The sequence below is a fragment of the Myxocyprinus asiaticus genome, chromosome 29, assembly GCF_019703515.2.
Source record: "Myxocyprinus asiaticus isolate MX2 ecotype Aquarium Trade chromosome 29, UBuf_Myxa_2, whole genome shotgun sequence".
NCBI lineage: Eukaryota > Metazoa > Chordata > Actinopteri > Cypriniformes > Catostomidae > Myxocyprinus > Myxocyprinus asiaticus.
The window spans coordinates 44,566,220-44,581,788 of NC_059372.1; the positions used below are offsets into that span (position 1 = coordinate 44,566,220).

The following is a 15,569-nucleotide window of genomic DNA, read 5'->3' on the forward strand; positions in this document are numbered from 1 at the left end:
AGAGAAGAATGGCAGAAAATTCCCAAATCTAGGTGTGCAAAGCTTGTCGCATCATACACAAAAAGACTTGAGGCTATAATCGCTGACAAAGATGCTTTATCTAAATACTGAGTAAATGGTCCGAATACTTATGTCAATGTGATATTTCAGTTTTTTCTTTTTAATAAATGTAAAAAGTTATCAGAAATCTGTTTTTTGATTTGTCATTATGAGTTATGGAGTGTAGATTGATGTGAATTTTTTTTTTTTTAAGCATTTTAGCATACAGCAACAACATAATAAATTGAGAAAAATATTAAGGGGTCTGAATACTTTCTGAATGCACTGTATATATATATTCAGTTGAAGTCAGAACTTTACATACATCTTAGCCAAATACATTTAAACTCAGTTTTTCACAATTTCTGACATTAAATCGTAGTCGTAATATATATACTGTGTATATGTTACTTTAATTTCAAGAAATCATATTTTCCCAACTCAGGCCCAAAGTGCCAGGTCCTTAACAACCATAGACGTTGGGGGACCACTATAGGGGGACCGGCAATTTTCAGAATAGAGATTATTCAACAATTTCAATGGCAGATTTTTCAATCCTAAATATGTGGTTACAAACTTGCAAAATACAAATAGTTATTTAACATTAATAACTCTAAAATCTAAACCTAAAGCGCTACATCCACGATTTTCAAACTGGGAGGCATGCCTCCCAGGGGGGTGCCAAAATTAATAACTTAATGGACCATAGTCCAGCTTAATAGACCGTAGCTTTATAATACTATTAAATGTCATACCATATCATGCCAGAGCGCATCCATGCACCAGTTGTGTGAGCACGAATCTCTCCGCTCGCACGCAGATTTCCATCTTTCTCGAACAAAACTGAACCGGCGCTCTCAAATATACACTGCTCTATGAAATCTCCCTGCTCTCGCTCATAGAGTGCGTGTGCACGCTCAAATCATGTCCTGTGCACTCACAAATCTATTAAAAAGCCATATAGCTCTGCCTCTTTTCATCTTTCATGACATCTTTGTTACGAGTTCAACATGATATCGGGTCGATGTGTCTTCATGTGTTTGTGAGACAAACATGTGATGCAAATTTATCAGAAATACAGGCTAAAAAACAGTTAAGTAATTCCATTGTCATAAGGGCAAACATGTATTTTTAATAAAAAATAATGCAGAATATGGTTTCATATTATTAATAGAAATATTTATAGCCATTAATCACACACCCTTGTATGACGTATTGCCATATGAATCTGTCAGACTAAATTTAAAGTTATTGATCATCATTGGTGAATTGCTCCAATGTGATGAATTTTGATAATATAACACTAGAGGAAAATACCTGATAAAACTTTTAATAAGTGGCCAGAATGTACTGCTGTTTTTAGTGAAAGAAAGATATTTTTGACATTTATTATTTATTATTTATTTGGCTATTGTATAGGCCTATATACAACATTGTTGTATGTATATAAATCTGCAACAATAATAAAAAAAAAGGGCTTACTGTTTAAGACTTTGAAAACCACTGCGCTACATTATTTCAACCCTGTTACAATAAGTTTGGAATTCATATAATTTCATTAGATAAGTGAGTAAATTCTGCTTGTATCACTTATTTTCAGTGTGCCTTAAGCTCCGTACACACCGCCAATGACATTGTCACTTGATGTCGCTAGTCCCTGTACTGTATGTTGCTAGTTTGCATTTCTACTGATACACTGATATGCTGTATTGCCGGTGAAACTATGATGTAATTTTTTTTTATTCAAAATTGTCTTGCCACTTAAAATTAACATTCTTTCTCACTGTGTGTTGCTGATGGTGTGTAATGTTAATATCTGATCAATGTGATTTTTTTTTTTCCAGAGTTTGACTTTTGAGCATGACGAGGCCAGTATTAGTGTAATCATAATAAAATACTCATAACATTTACTGTAAGAGAAACAGTATCTTTGTTTGAACCATGAGGCTAGATGACTTTGATGATGCTACTCCCTTAAATATGATGTCAGAAAGTTCAAACATTTATTTTTAAAGGGGGAAATGTCACAGCATAACAGAGTTGAGGAGAAAGTGTAGGAAAAAAGAGAATTTCTGCCTATTCTGTAAAATTCCTTTTCATTCCATTAAAAGAGGAGGAAACTTTGTACAGCGCCACAGAGAGACAGTGTTGCACTTTTAGGCGAAATCAACCTATAAATTGCTTACTTATAGTTGACTGCATATTAAGCTGGGATAAGAGAAAGAATTTCAACATTGAAAAAAAGACACACATCAGCTTTAAGTAATCTTCATGAACACTATATACAGTGCCTGTATACAGTTCTAATTTAACTGTGTAAAAAAATGTGTTTGGCATTAATAAATACAGTATAAGCAGAGTAAAACTGTAGAACTTGTATTGCATGTGCGGGTGAGAGGACATCATACAAATGTTGTGGTGTTTTTTGTGTATATGTTGGCTAGTTGCTAACAGTAGTGCAACGAATGTCAGATGTATAGAAGTTTAAACTTTCAAGGAAATTTTATGTACACATTCAGTCAGAAATCTTTCAAAGCCAGGATTATTAAGATATTACCTGACCGCATTGTTTTTCTATTTTGGCTTACATGTCCTTTATGGACTGTGATGTCATCTGATATTTTGTTTTCAGTAAGGTCAGTAAGAAGTTAACTTGATGTGATAATGCACTTTCAGAAAGCCAGAGAAGGGCATACAGTACCTGACGGAGAGGGGTTTTATTCCCGACACGCCCGTGGGTGTCGCCCACTTTCTTTTACAGAGGAAGGGTTTGAGCAGGCAGATGATTGGGGAATTTCTCGGGAACCGGCAGAAACAATTTAACAGGGATGTCTTAGAGTGAGTATTTGCATTTTTTTTCTTCACTGTTCACTGTTTACATCATGCCACTTCCCTTATTTAATATAATGCACATTCCAGAAACTGGGTACACTTTGATGTCCCATTACTTTTTTAAGAGTGACAAATACCATGTTGAAACTAATTGAATGACCGAAAACATAATATTTAGCATATAGTACTGAGTGACAGCTTAATTAAGCTAAATTTACTACACTGTAACTATTTTTATTTATTTATTTATTTAAAAATAATTTTTATTAAATTATATTTTTTAACCTCTTCAGCTCTGCATAACTCTGCAGAGTGGGGCCAGATGTTAACGTTTAAAATGTAAAAGCCCCTGGATACATAAGTCAGTCATATGTGGTACAATTATAAAGCTTAGAATCTAAAATTCTTGCATTTATGTTACATAAAATAACAAGATAAGACCTGAAAACCTCCATGTTGCAAATAAGTGCCACCCTGTGGTGATGAAGTAGAAATATTTATATTAATATAAAGTTTTTCAAATATTATTAAAATAGTCAAGTCATATTTCAAATGAAAGGTCTTGTTCTCAGTAATGCAGTCTATTTTTTTTATTATTCAATGGAACCTAGATTAAGCTTCTAGTCCACTCAGAGACTGAGAAATTCAATGGATCAATGGGATCACAAAATAGACTTATTGTCAATGGATGAGCACATGGGGAGTGATCCGCTGCGTTAGAGCGCCACCTGCATTTCAGATCTGTAGATTGTGATGGAAGGTGGTAGAGGATCATTTAAAAAGTTTTCCTTGTACTTGCTGCCATCTAGTGGAATGAACTAACACTTTTAGCAGGGACTTAGAGCAAACAGAGCCTGAATTGCAGGCTTTTAAAGACTATGTTCATCTGTAAACATATACAATATTATTTATGAATTATTGGAATTTTTATTTTTTAATTTGGAGATTTTTTTTTATTTTTATTAGACCAATATTTTGCAGTTAGTTCACTGTATATGTGTAAAGTGAGCTTTTCAATTTGGGTGTGAAAAATACAGGCAGCAGCCAAAATATGCAGCAGAGTTTAAGAGGTCAAATAAAACCTCAAAATCACACAAATTACCAAATTTTGGTAATGCTTGGAAAAATAAAACATCCATATAAAATAAACAGAAAATAAAACAGCTCATGTAATATTTAGTTTGACCTCTTGAGGTCGACAATTTCTGAAGGTGAAGCATCCCTTTCACTGACCATTTATAGAGCAAGAAAAAAAATGACTTAATTTTTGAAGTGTTTCAGACCCTGTTTTGTACCCTGTTCATGGAAAGTGCCATCTGTTGGGTTCAGCTGGCATGTACAGACATGACATTTGAAGTTACACTGAAGTCTTTGCTTTTTGTGTGTGTGTGTGTGTGTGTGTGTGTGTGTGTGTGTGGGCGGGTTTGAGTTGTTTACGAGGAAATTTTTTTAGGTTACAAACTGGTAATTACAAGGGTATTATGCTATAAATGTGGTTTATGAGGACATTTCTAGTGTCCCCATAATTCAAATCACTTAATAAACTAAACTATGTTTTTTTTTATTTATTTTTTTTATGTAAAAATGCAGAACGTTTTTTGTGATGGTTAGTTTTAGGGGTAGGGGTAGGGTTAGGGGATATAATTTATAGTTCGTACAGTATAAAAATCATTATGTCTATGGAGAGTCCTCATAAGATAGCCGCACCAACGTGTGTGTGTGTGTGGGTGTGTGTGTGTGTGTGTTGTAGTTGTGTGGTGGATGAGATGGATTTCTCAGGGTTAGAGTTGGATGAAGCTCTGCGTAAATTCCAGTCTCAGATCCGTGTTCAGGGTGAAGCACAGAAGGTGGAGCGAATGATCGAAGCGTACAGGTGCTGTCAAAGCACACAACATACATCCACTACACACAGCAGTACTTTCACCATAACTGCATGTTTATCCTTTATTTGTTTGTTTGTTTTTGCTCTGTATTTGTGTGCCATTTATATGCTTATTGTAGTTTTCTTATTACATGCATTGGAACTCTCACCTCACAAATGTTTTATAAACCATTATGTAGTATTATGTTTTTGAAACCTCAATAACGTAAAGAAAGAGAAATAGCAAAACATGCTACAGCACTGATTTAAAAAAAGTTGTGATTGTTTCTAACTTGATGTGTGAAATATGTTTTTGTGCCTGTAGTCAACGCTACTGCATCTGTAACCCTGACATCGTCCGTCGGTTCAGAAACCCTGACACAATGTTCATCCTGGCGTTTGCCATCATCCTCCTCAACACCGACATGTACAGTCCAAACGTCAAGATGGAGCGCAAGATGAAGCTTGAGGACTTTATCAAGAATCTACGAGGTTTTTATTGAAACACATTCTTCTTTTCATGTATACAGTTCAGTTGAAACAGAGAGCAACAGTAGCAACCGGCCAATTTGCAGCCTACACATTGGATGGATAAAAAATAAACAAACAAACATGTAGTTACCTCCATATTCCAGGTACAATGCCAGTATTCCAATGTGTTTCTGTGTTTGTGTGTCAGGTGTGGATGATGGAGAAGACATCCCTCGTGAGATGTTGGTTGGGATTTATGAGCGGATCCAGAAGAAGGAGCTGAAGACGAATGAAGATCACGTGTCACAGGTGCAGAAGGTGGAGAAACTCATTGTGGGCAAGAAACCAGTAAGTTCAACATTCCCATAATGCTGCTTCTGCAGACTGTGATGGAGTTTGAAGTGGTACTTAAAGTTTAATACACTGGGTGTGTCTACTTTTGTGACTGTGCAAAGCACACCCCAATGCGCTACGACCGTGCACAACGTCTTACCCATTGCATACAGTGTATTTACACTACCAGCTTCTTATAAATGTGCTGTCTTTGTTTAAATCATTGGTGCTTGAGGGAGTCAATTATATAATAGGATGCAGACATCGAATAACCGAATAAGAACCTCAGAATTAAATGGCTCTTGGTCATGCCTTTTGCTCATTGTGCGGGCGATTTCACCAAACCCACTTGCGCCTAGACTTAGCACACGCTTGTACGAAAATACCAAAAGTTCATGGCCTGCCCATTGACTTTGCACTTATGACTTAAGGCATTGCCTTGCGTATAACACTTGCGATCTTAAAATAGGGCCCCATGTTTTGCATTTTCCCTCTTTTCTCCTGACTGATTCCTATTATGAAATGTAACCATGGTTTTAATCATGGTATTTGTAGTAAAACCATAGTAACCACAAAATTAACCATGGTTACTACCATTGTTTACTCTAAGCTGTGCGCACCTCTGATATTGTTCCTGCGCAGATGGGTAAAAGTTTGTGCAGGTAGAATAAGGGAGTGAGTGTATCTGAAAACCGTCATCAATACAAGATCTCGGTCAAAAATTTATGCAACTCTGGATGGAAATAAATGTTGTGACATTGCATAAGGTTGGTGAAAAAATGCCATAACGTATGCCTGCTGTAATCAAAGCTAAAGGTGGTCCAATTAAATATTAGAGTATGTAACATTTTTTTTGGCCAGTGTATATATACAGTTGTGCTCAAAAGTTTGCACAACCTTGGAGAATTGGTAATATATGTACCATTTTTAAAGAAAACATGAGTGAGCAGGCAAAACACATTTCTTTTATTTCTTATGGGATTCATATTCAACTGTGGGTTATAACAGAATGGCACAATCATAATACAAAACATGGCAACAAAGAAAAAAATGAAATGACCCCTGTTCAGAAGTCTGCATACCCTTAGATCTTAATACTGTGTATTGTCCCCTTTAGCATCAATGACAGCGTGCAGCCTTTTGTAATAGTTGTCTATGAGGCTCCAAATTCTTGCAGGTGGTATAGCTGCCCATTCGTCTTGGCAAAATGCCTCCAGGTCATACAAAGTCTTTGGTCGACTTGCATGAACCGCACATTTGAGATCTCCCCAGAGTGGCTCGATGATATTAAGGTCAGGAGACTGTGATGGCCACTCCAGAACCTTCATCTTTTTCTGCTGTAACCACTGGAGGGTCAACTTGGCCATGTGCTTAGGGTCATTGTCATGCTGGAAAGTCTAAGAGCGTCCCATGCGCAGCTTTCGTGCAGAAGAATGCAAACTGTCTGCCAGTATTTTCTGATAACATGCTGCATTCATCTTGCCATCAATTTTCACAAGATTCCCTGTGCCTTTAGAGCTCACACACCCCCAAAACATCAGTGAGCCACCACCATGCTTCACAGTGGGGATGGTGTTCTTTTCACTATAGGCCTTGTTGACCCCTCTCCAAACATAGCGCTTATGGTTGTGACTATAAAGCTCTATTTTGGTCTCGTCACTCCAAATTACAGTGTGCCAGAAACTGTGAAACGTGTCAAGGTGTTGTTGGGCATATTGTAACCGGGCTTTTTTGTGGCATTGGTGCAGTAAAGGCTTCTTTCTGGCAACTCGACCATGCAGCTCATTTTTGTTCAAGTATCGTCGTATTGTGCTCCTTGAAACAACCACACCGTCTTTTTCCAGAGCAGCCTGTATTTCTCCTGAGGTTTCCTGTGGTTTTTCTTTGTATCCTGAACAATTCTTCTGGCAGTTGTGGCTGAAATCTTTCTTGGTCTACCTGACCTTGGCTTGGTATCAAGAGATCCCCTAATTTTCCACTTCTTAAGAAGTGATTGAACAGTACTGACTGGCATTTTCAAGGCTTTGGATATCTTTTTATATCCTTTTCCATCCATATAAAATTCCATTACCTTGTTATGCAGGTCTTTTGACAGTTCTTTTCTGCTCCCCATGGCTCAGTATCTAGCCTGCTCAGTGCATCCATGTGCGAGCTAACAAACTCATTGACTATTTATACACAGACACTAATTGCAATTTTAAAAGCCACAGGTGTGGGAAATTAATCACAACTATGTGATAATAAATGGCTTCATGTGATCACTATCCTTAAATAAAAGACAGTTTTCTTGCATGATCAGTCATATTTTCAAAATCAATGCCTAAATTTCACAATTTCTGCCAGGGTATGCAAACTTTTGAGCACAACTGTATATATATATATATATATATATATATATATACACACTACCGGTCAAAAGTTTTGAAACACTTACTCATTCTTTTTTGTAAATTTTTTTTTTTTTTTCACATTTAGAATAATAGTAAAGTCATCAAAACTATGGAATAACATAAATGGAACTATGGGAATTATGTTGTGACTAAACAAAATCCAAAATAAATCAAAACTGTGTTATATTTTAGCATCTTTAAAGTAGTCACCCTTTGCCTAGAATTTGCAGACATGTACTCTTGACATTTTCTTAAACAACTTCTTGAGGTATCACCCTGGGATGCTTTTTAAACAGTATTGAAGGAGTTGCCATCTATGTTGGGCACTTATTGGATGCTTTTCTTAATTATTTGGTCCAAGTCATCAATTTCAAAAACTTTTTTTTTTTATTACATTTTAGTTCCCTATCTGTCACTCACTCGACTTTGGTGTCGGTGTAGTGACACTAGGGGTCACTCTTGGGAGCCCAAGACACCTCTGGTCTTTGATAAAAGGCCAATGAAAATTGGCGAGTGGTATTTGCATGCCACTTCCCCGGACATACGGGTATAAAAGGAGCTGGTATGCAACCACTCATTCAGATTTTCTCTTCGGAGCCGAACGGTCATGCTCATTGAGCTGAATAGCACTGTTCATTCACCTCTGCTGTATCTCACGGCGCATTTCAGCGGCTTCTCCCTCCTCTGCACTGGTGCACTGCAGAGAACGCCCCTGGGCGCTTCGGCAGAAAAACTAGAGAGTATATTTTCTGAAAGAGCGTTTTTCCCCTCTAAAAGAGTATATTTTTCTAAAAGAGCACACACACGAAATGTCTTTTTAATGCTGCGTCTTTTTAAAGATGCTTTTCCGATTGTGTGTTATTCCTGGTTGTGCACGTTATCTCTCGCCTTCTGACGGTCACGATCACTGTCTTTCGTGTCTGGGCACTACTCACGCGGAGACAGCATTCGTGGATGGTCATGTTCTCATTGCGAGAATATGTCCATGGCAACGTTGCGGTCGCGGCTTGCCTTTGTAAGAAAGCGAGCCACCCCAGATGCTCCCGCCTCGGTCCTTTTACCCACAGATATGAGGCCAGCGCAGCTAGCACTGGGGTCGATTTGGGGACCCCAATGGGACCGCCTCCACCGGGTATCCCCCCGCGGACCTCCCATTCCCCAGCACGCTCGTCTGCCCCGATCGGGCTTCCGGGTGTGTCCGCCGGCTCGTCTCACGGCGAGTTCGACCTCTTATTCGGAGACTGCGAAAGTGATGATCGGGATCGGAGAGCGGGCTCATCCAGTCGGAAGCCTCAGCTGGGCTTCTTCCTTCGGGGTCGATTGCCCAGTCACAGGCTGATGCGGAGATAACGACATGCTTTCCTGGGCAGCCGCGAGCGTCGGTTAGAGTGGATTTCACTGCTCTTCCCTGAACCCTCGCGGCTCGGTGATTGGTTCCTGGGCTCGCGGCGCCGCTCAAAGCCACGCCCCGCCCCCGTTCCTTTCTTCCCGGATGTGCATGAGGAGATGACATGGTCGTGGGAGGCACTTTTTACTGCCCGGTCCCGATCTTTTCAGCTTCCCCGCCCTCACTATCCTCGATGGTGGGGCGGCCAAGGGCTATTCGGCAATCCCCCGGTGGATAAAGGCGCTCGCGGTGCACCTATGCCCGCAGAGCGCCACCACCTGGCGCGGGTGCCCAAAGCCCCTGTCCAAGGCCTGTAGGTTTACATCGTCTCTGACGGCCAAGGCCTACGGTGCAGCTGGACAAGCTGCCTCCGCCCTGCACGCCATGGCTCTCCTGCAAGTCGGCCAAGGCGCTAAAGGAACTGCACGAGGGTAGTTCCGCCCCGGGATTGATGCAGGAACTGCGCTCGGTGACCGACCTCTCTCTCCGAGCGACGGAGGTCACGGCGCGGTCTCTCGGGCGGACGATGGCCACACTAGTGGTCCAGGAGCGCCACCTTTGGCTCAACCTTGTCATGATGGGTGAGGCCGACAAGACACGATTCCTTGCTGCCCCCATTTCCCAGGCAGGCCCATTCGGTGACACCGTCGACAACTTTGCCCAGCAGTTCTCGATGGTAGAGCAGTAGATGGATGCTAGCCGGCATATCCTTCCCCGGCACAAGATCCCGCACCCCGTCTACTCATCACCAAGGGCGTCCCCCTGCGGTGACTGCATGGGCTCTGCCGCAGCCTGCCCCTTCGGCCCGGCCCCGGCGTGGAGCCCACCGCAGGAAGCAGACGCCACCCGTCTCGTGACCACCCAGAACCTGTGAAAGGCTTCAAAGCACCCTTGAGACGGGCGACCCAGGGACAACGAAACCCGCTGCTCTGGAGCTGGTAAGCAGATCTCCATCTTTTTGTTACCTTTTGCATTTAATTGCGCTGCATGCCCAAGTGGCTGCAGTACTCAAGAGCTCAGCAAGAGCGGTTTCCTGGTTCCCTGGGTCACGTATCCGGTGTGTACGGCCGTCATCACGACCACCGTCCACCACTTTATTTGGCAGGTTTTGCGCTCCAGCGGCGGTCTCCCGCCCCCTGAGTGCCCAGCTATGGCACAAATCCACCCCCGATGTGACAGTCTCCACGGGTCACGAGGACAGGCCTCTTCCTCCCCTGTCCCAGGCTGTTCCGGGGGTGGTCAAGAGCCAGGTAAGTGCTTCGATGTCCTTAGACTCAGCATGGCCACGACGTGGTGTGGCACCTCGAGCTCCGCCCCGCCGCAAGGCCCCACCTGCTGGTACGTCCGATGATGTTGTCTCTTTTGGTCCCCCTTGCGCGGAACTTGGACGCATGGCTTGCGATTTCCAATCCATCACGAGGGCTGGTCCAGACCGTCCGACACGGCTGCGCGATTCACTTCGCCGGGCATCCGCCCAGGTTCAGCAGTGTCCACTTCACCTTGGTGAAAGACGAAAACGCTGCTACCTTGCGCGGAGATTGCTACCCTCCTACGGAAGGGCGCGATAGAACCTGTCCCTCCAGTCGAGATGAAGAAGGGGTTTTTCAGCCCCTACTTCATCGTACTGAAAAAAGGCGGTGGGTTGAGGCCAATCTTGGACCTGTGAGTTCTGAACTAGGCTTTACACAGACTCCCGTTCAAGATGCTGACGCGAAAATGCATTCTGGCGAGCGTCCGGCATCAAGATTGGTTCGCAGCGGTAGACCTGAAGGATGCGTACTTCCACGCCTCGATCCTTCCTCGACACAGACCCTTCCTGCGGTTCACGTTCGAGGGTCAGGCGTATCAGTACAAAATCCTCCCTTTCGGCCTGTCCCTGTCCCCTCGTGTCTTTACGAAGGTCGCAGAGGCTGCCCTTGCCCCGTTAAGGGAACTGGGCATTCGCTGTCTCAACTATCTCGACGACTGGCTAATCCTAGCTCACTCTCGAGACGTGTTGTGCGCACACAGGGACCTGGTGCTCTCACACCTCAGCCGACTAAGGCTCAACTGGGAAAAGAGCAAGCTCCTCCCGGTTAAGCGCATCTCTTTTCTCGGTTTGGAGTTGGACTTGGTCTCCTTGACAACGCGCCTTACAAACAAGTGCGCCCAGTCGGTGCTGAACTGTTTGAAGGCGTTCAAACAGGGAACAGCGGTTCCACTGAAACTTTTTCAGAGGCTCCTGGGGCATATGGCATCCTCGGTGGTGGCCACCCCGCTCGGGTTGATGCATATGAGGCCGCTTCAGCACTGGCTCCAGACTCGAGTCCTGAGAGGGCCATGGCGCCACGGGACACACCGCGTGGCCATTACGTTGGTCTGTCACCGTCTTTTCAGCCCTTGGACCGACCTCTCGTTCCTACGGACAGGTGTTCCTCTAGAACTGGTCCCCAGACGTGTCGTGGTCACGACAGACGCCTACAAAATGGGCTGGGGCGCTGTTTGCAACGGGCACGCAGCCGCCGTTGTTGGCAATTCTGCTCACCCTGCGGAGGTTTCGGCCATTGATCCAGGGCAAGCACATGTTAGTTCAGACAGACAACACGACAACAGTAGCATATGTCAACCGCCAAGGTGGTTTGCGCTCTCGTTGTATGTCACTCCTCCTCTGGAGTCAGCAGCACTTCAAGTCGCTGCAAGCCACTCACATCCCGGGCAACCTCAACACTACAGCGGACGCGCTGTCACAACAGGTTACCCTCAGGGGAGAGTGGAGACTCCACCTTCAGGTGGTCCAGCTGGTTTGGAGTCGATTCAACAGGCACAGGTGCACCTGTTCGCCTCCCAAGAATCCTCCCCACTGCCTGCTCTGGTACGCCCTGACTGAGGCCCCCCTCATCATAGATGCGCTGGCACACAGCTGCCCCCCTGGCATTCGCAAATATGCGTTTCCCCAGTGAGCCTGCTTGCACAGACTCTGTGCAAGGTCAGGGAGGATGAGGAGCAGGTCGTCCTGGTAGCACCCTACTGGCCTGCCCAGACGTGTCGCTCAGACCTCACGCTCCTCGCGACAGCTCCCCCTGGCAAAATTCCCCTGAGGAAGGACCTTCTTTCTCAGGGAAGGGGCACCATCTGGCACCCGCGCCCAGACCTCTGGAGTCTCCATGTCTGGCCCATGGACGGGACGCGGAAGACCTAAGCTGTCTCCCACCTTTAAGTGGCATCTGTTCGCTAAGTGGTGTTCTTCCCGTCGGGAAGATCCCCAGAGATGCGCAGTCAGATCAGTGCTTTCCTTCCTGCAAGAGAGGTTGGAAGGGAGGCTGTCCCCTTCCACCTTGAAGGTGTACGTTGCTGCCATAGCAGCACACCATGACGCAGTCGACAGTAAGTCCTTAGGGAAGCACGACCTGATCATCAGGTTCCTAAGAGGCGCCAGGAGGCTGAATCCCTCCAGACTGCGCCTCGTTCCCTCTTCGGACCTCTGTAGTTCTTCAGGGTCTACGGAGAGTCCCCTTTGAGCCTTTGCAGTCAGCTGAGTTTAAGGCACTCTCCTTGAAGACTGCCCTCCTGACTGCGCTCACTTTAGGTGACCTGCAAGTGTTCTCTGTCAGCAAAACATGCCTGGAGTTCAGTCCAGGTTACTCTCACGTGATCCTGAGACCCTGACCGGGCTATGTGCCCAAGGTTCCCACCACCCCTTTAGGGACTAGGTGGTGAACCTGCAAGTGCTGCCCCAGGAGGAGGCAGACACAGCCCTGTCGTCGCTGTGTCTGGTGCGCGCTTTACACATCTATTTGGATCGCACGCAGAGCTTTAGAATCTCTGAGCAGCTCTTTGTCTACTTTGGTGCACAGTGGAATGGAAGCGCTGTCTCCAAGCAGAGGATCGCCCACTGGCTCATTGACGCCATAACTATGCCATATCTCGCCCAAAATATGCCGCTCCCGGTAGGGCTACGAGCCCATTCTACCCGTGGTAGAATGGGCCCTGGCCAGAGGTGCCTCTCTAACAGACATTTGCAGAGCAGCGGGCTGGGCAACACCCAACACCTTTGCAAGGTTCTACAACCTCTGGGTGGAACCGGTTTCGTCCCGGGTAGTGGGACGCAATACAAGCGGATAAGCCCAGGATAGCCGGCCGGGTGTATCGCTTGCACATAGCGCCTTCCACCTCCTTTTGAGCTGAAGACGTGCGCCGTTAATTCCCAGTAGTGTTCACAAAATTTGTTCCCTGGTTGACTTCCTCCGAGCCCTGTGGCAGTCAAGTTTTCAGAGAGACTCGCTGCCGGCCCAGTACACGCGCTAACTAAGAGCCCGGTTCTGGGGTAGGTGCTCCGCATGTGGTGGTTCCCTGTAAAGCTAACCCCATGCGATCTATATCTTCCGCTAATTCGTTTCCCTGCTGGCTTCCTTGGGCAGAGCCCCTCTGCCCCAGTCTCCATGTTTGTAGTAACTCCTCCCTCATTGGGCAGGATCTACCTTGAAGGCTCTCAACATGGTTGGAAAGACCATGTGACGTATTTTTCCACTTAAATATCCACCACACACCGCCAGTTCACGTAACACCGTTCAGCCTTGTGGCGTTTTGTAAAGGGACCCCTAGTGTCACTACATCGACACCAACGTCGAGTGAGTGACAGATAGGGAACGTGATGGTTACTGGTGTAACCTCCGTTCCCTGATGGAGGGAACGAGACGTTGGTCCCTCCTGCCACAACGCTGAACTACCCGCTGAAATGGCCGGACCTTATATCGGCTCCTCAACGTAAAACCTGAATGAGTGGTTGCATACCAGCTCCTTTTATACCCGTATGTCCGGGGGAGTGGCATGCAAATACCACTCGCCAATTTTCATTGGCCTTTTATCAAAGACCAGAGGTGTCTCGGGCTCCCAAGAGTGACCCCTAGTGTCACTACATCGACACCAACGTCTCATTCCCTCCATCAGGGGACGGAGGTTACACCAGTAACCATGACGTTTTATAATGAAATAAATTCATATGGTGGCACAATTATGTTTTTGTCTACAAAACTAATTGCATACGTCTTCAGACCAAAAGATTTTTAAGATCATGAGAAACATTTCAGTCAAGTGTTTCAAAATATTTGACTGATAATGAATATATATACACTGTAAATATATATATTTAAACATGGTTACTACAGTCATGATTACTGCAATCTACCAAATTACTAAAGTAAAACCATAGTTAATTTTCATAAGAGTCTGCATGTTATAAGTTTAATTTAATATGGCAAATTCAGAAACAACAATTGTAATTATGATTTTTTTTAAAGAATTGGATTATATCATATTTTATTTTAAAGAATTGGATTATATCATATATCTTCATATATCTCAACTCAATTTACAGATTGGATCACTTCACCATGGCCTTGGATGTGTAAGTTCACTTTATAATGCAATATTTAATTACTGTTACCCCAAAAAGTTTTTTCAAAAGCTTTTTCAAAAGCTTTATGTGTGTGTCTGTTTGTGTGTGTGTTGTACAGGTGTTGTCTCAGCCTCATCGCAGGCTGGTGTGTTACTGCAGACTGTTTGAAGTTCCAGATCCAAACAGACTGCAGAAACTTGGCCAGCATCAGCGTGAGATCTTCCTTTTCAACGACCTTCTGGTGGTGAGACATCACAAACAATCATGACAAGCCAAATTATTTTTCAAAACTTTTATGTAATGTAATGTACTATATAATGTAAAGATGTCAACAAATGTGTTTACTGTGTGATGATCGTATCTTGGATTTTTTTGTAACAGGTTACTAAAATCTTCCAGAAGAAGAAGAACTCTGTGACATACAGTTTCAGACAGTCTTTCTCTCTGTACGGGATGCAAGTCATGCTCTTTGAGAATCAGTGTAAGACAAACACACTTCAACATCTGTCGTTCTTAAAATCTACTATAAGAGAATCCACATACAGTACATATATTCTTTATTTTTTATTTCTCTTCAGGTATTGATTTGTTATATGTTTTATGTAAAATTGTTCTTTTTTCTCAGTCTATCCAAATGGTATCCGGCTCACTTCAGCTATTCCCGGTGCAGACTTCAAAGTCCTGATCAACTTCAATGCTCCCAACCCTCAGGACCGCAAGAAATTCATCAGTGACCTTCGAGAGTCCATCGCTGAGGTTCAGGAGATGGAGAAATACCGGATAGAATGTAAACAGCCCTTTACTTCTCGTCAAACCAGTGTTCGTGATCTGCCAGTGTTAATTCAGTGTACAGACATCACTGGACGTCATGCTTCTTAGAGA

General features: G+C 44.0%; 1 protein-coding gene across 5 annotated transcripts in view; it reads left to right on the forward strand.

Annotated features, from left to right (window-relative positions):
- LOC127419672 (IQ motif and SEC7 domain-containing protein 1-like) overlaps positions 1–15,569 on the forward strand; it is a 184,032-nt gene that overhangs the window by 147,053 nt on the left and 21,410 nt on the right. For all 5 annotated transcript variants that reach the window (XM_051661247.1, XM_051661250.1, XM_051661248.1 and 2 more), the window contains 8 exons: positions 2,716–2,877; positions 4,622–4,744; positions 5,058–5,224; positions 5,412–5,551; positions 14,667–14,696; positions 14,806–14,931; positions 15,069–15,168; positions 15,313–15,474. In XM_051661247.1, the coding sequence (XP_051517207.1) occupies positions 2,716–2,877; positions 4,622–4,744; positions 5,058–5,224; positions 5,412–5,551; positions 14,667–14,696; positions 14,806–14,931; positions 15,069–15,168; positions 15,313–15,474 (1,010 nt within the window). The remainder of the gene's footprint in view (positions 1–2,715; positions 2,878–4,621; positions 4,745–5,057; positions 5,225–5,411; positions 5,552–14,666; positions 14,697–14,805; positions 14,932–15,068; positions 15,169–15,312; positions 15,475–15,569) is intronic.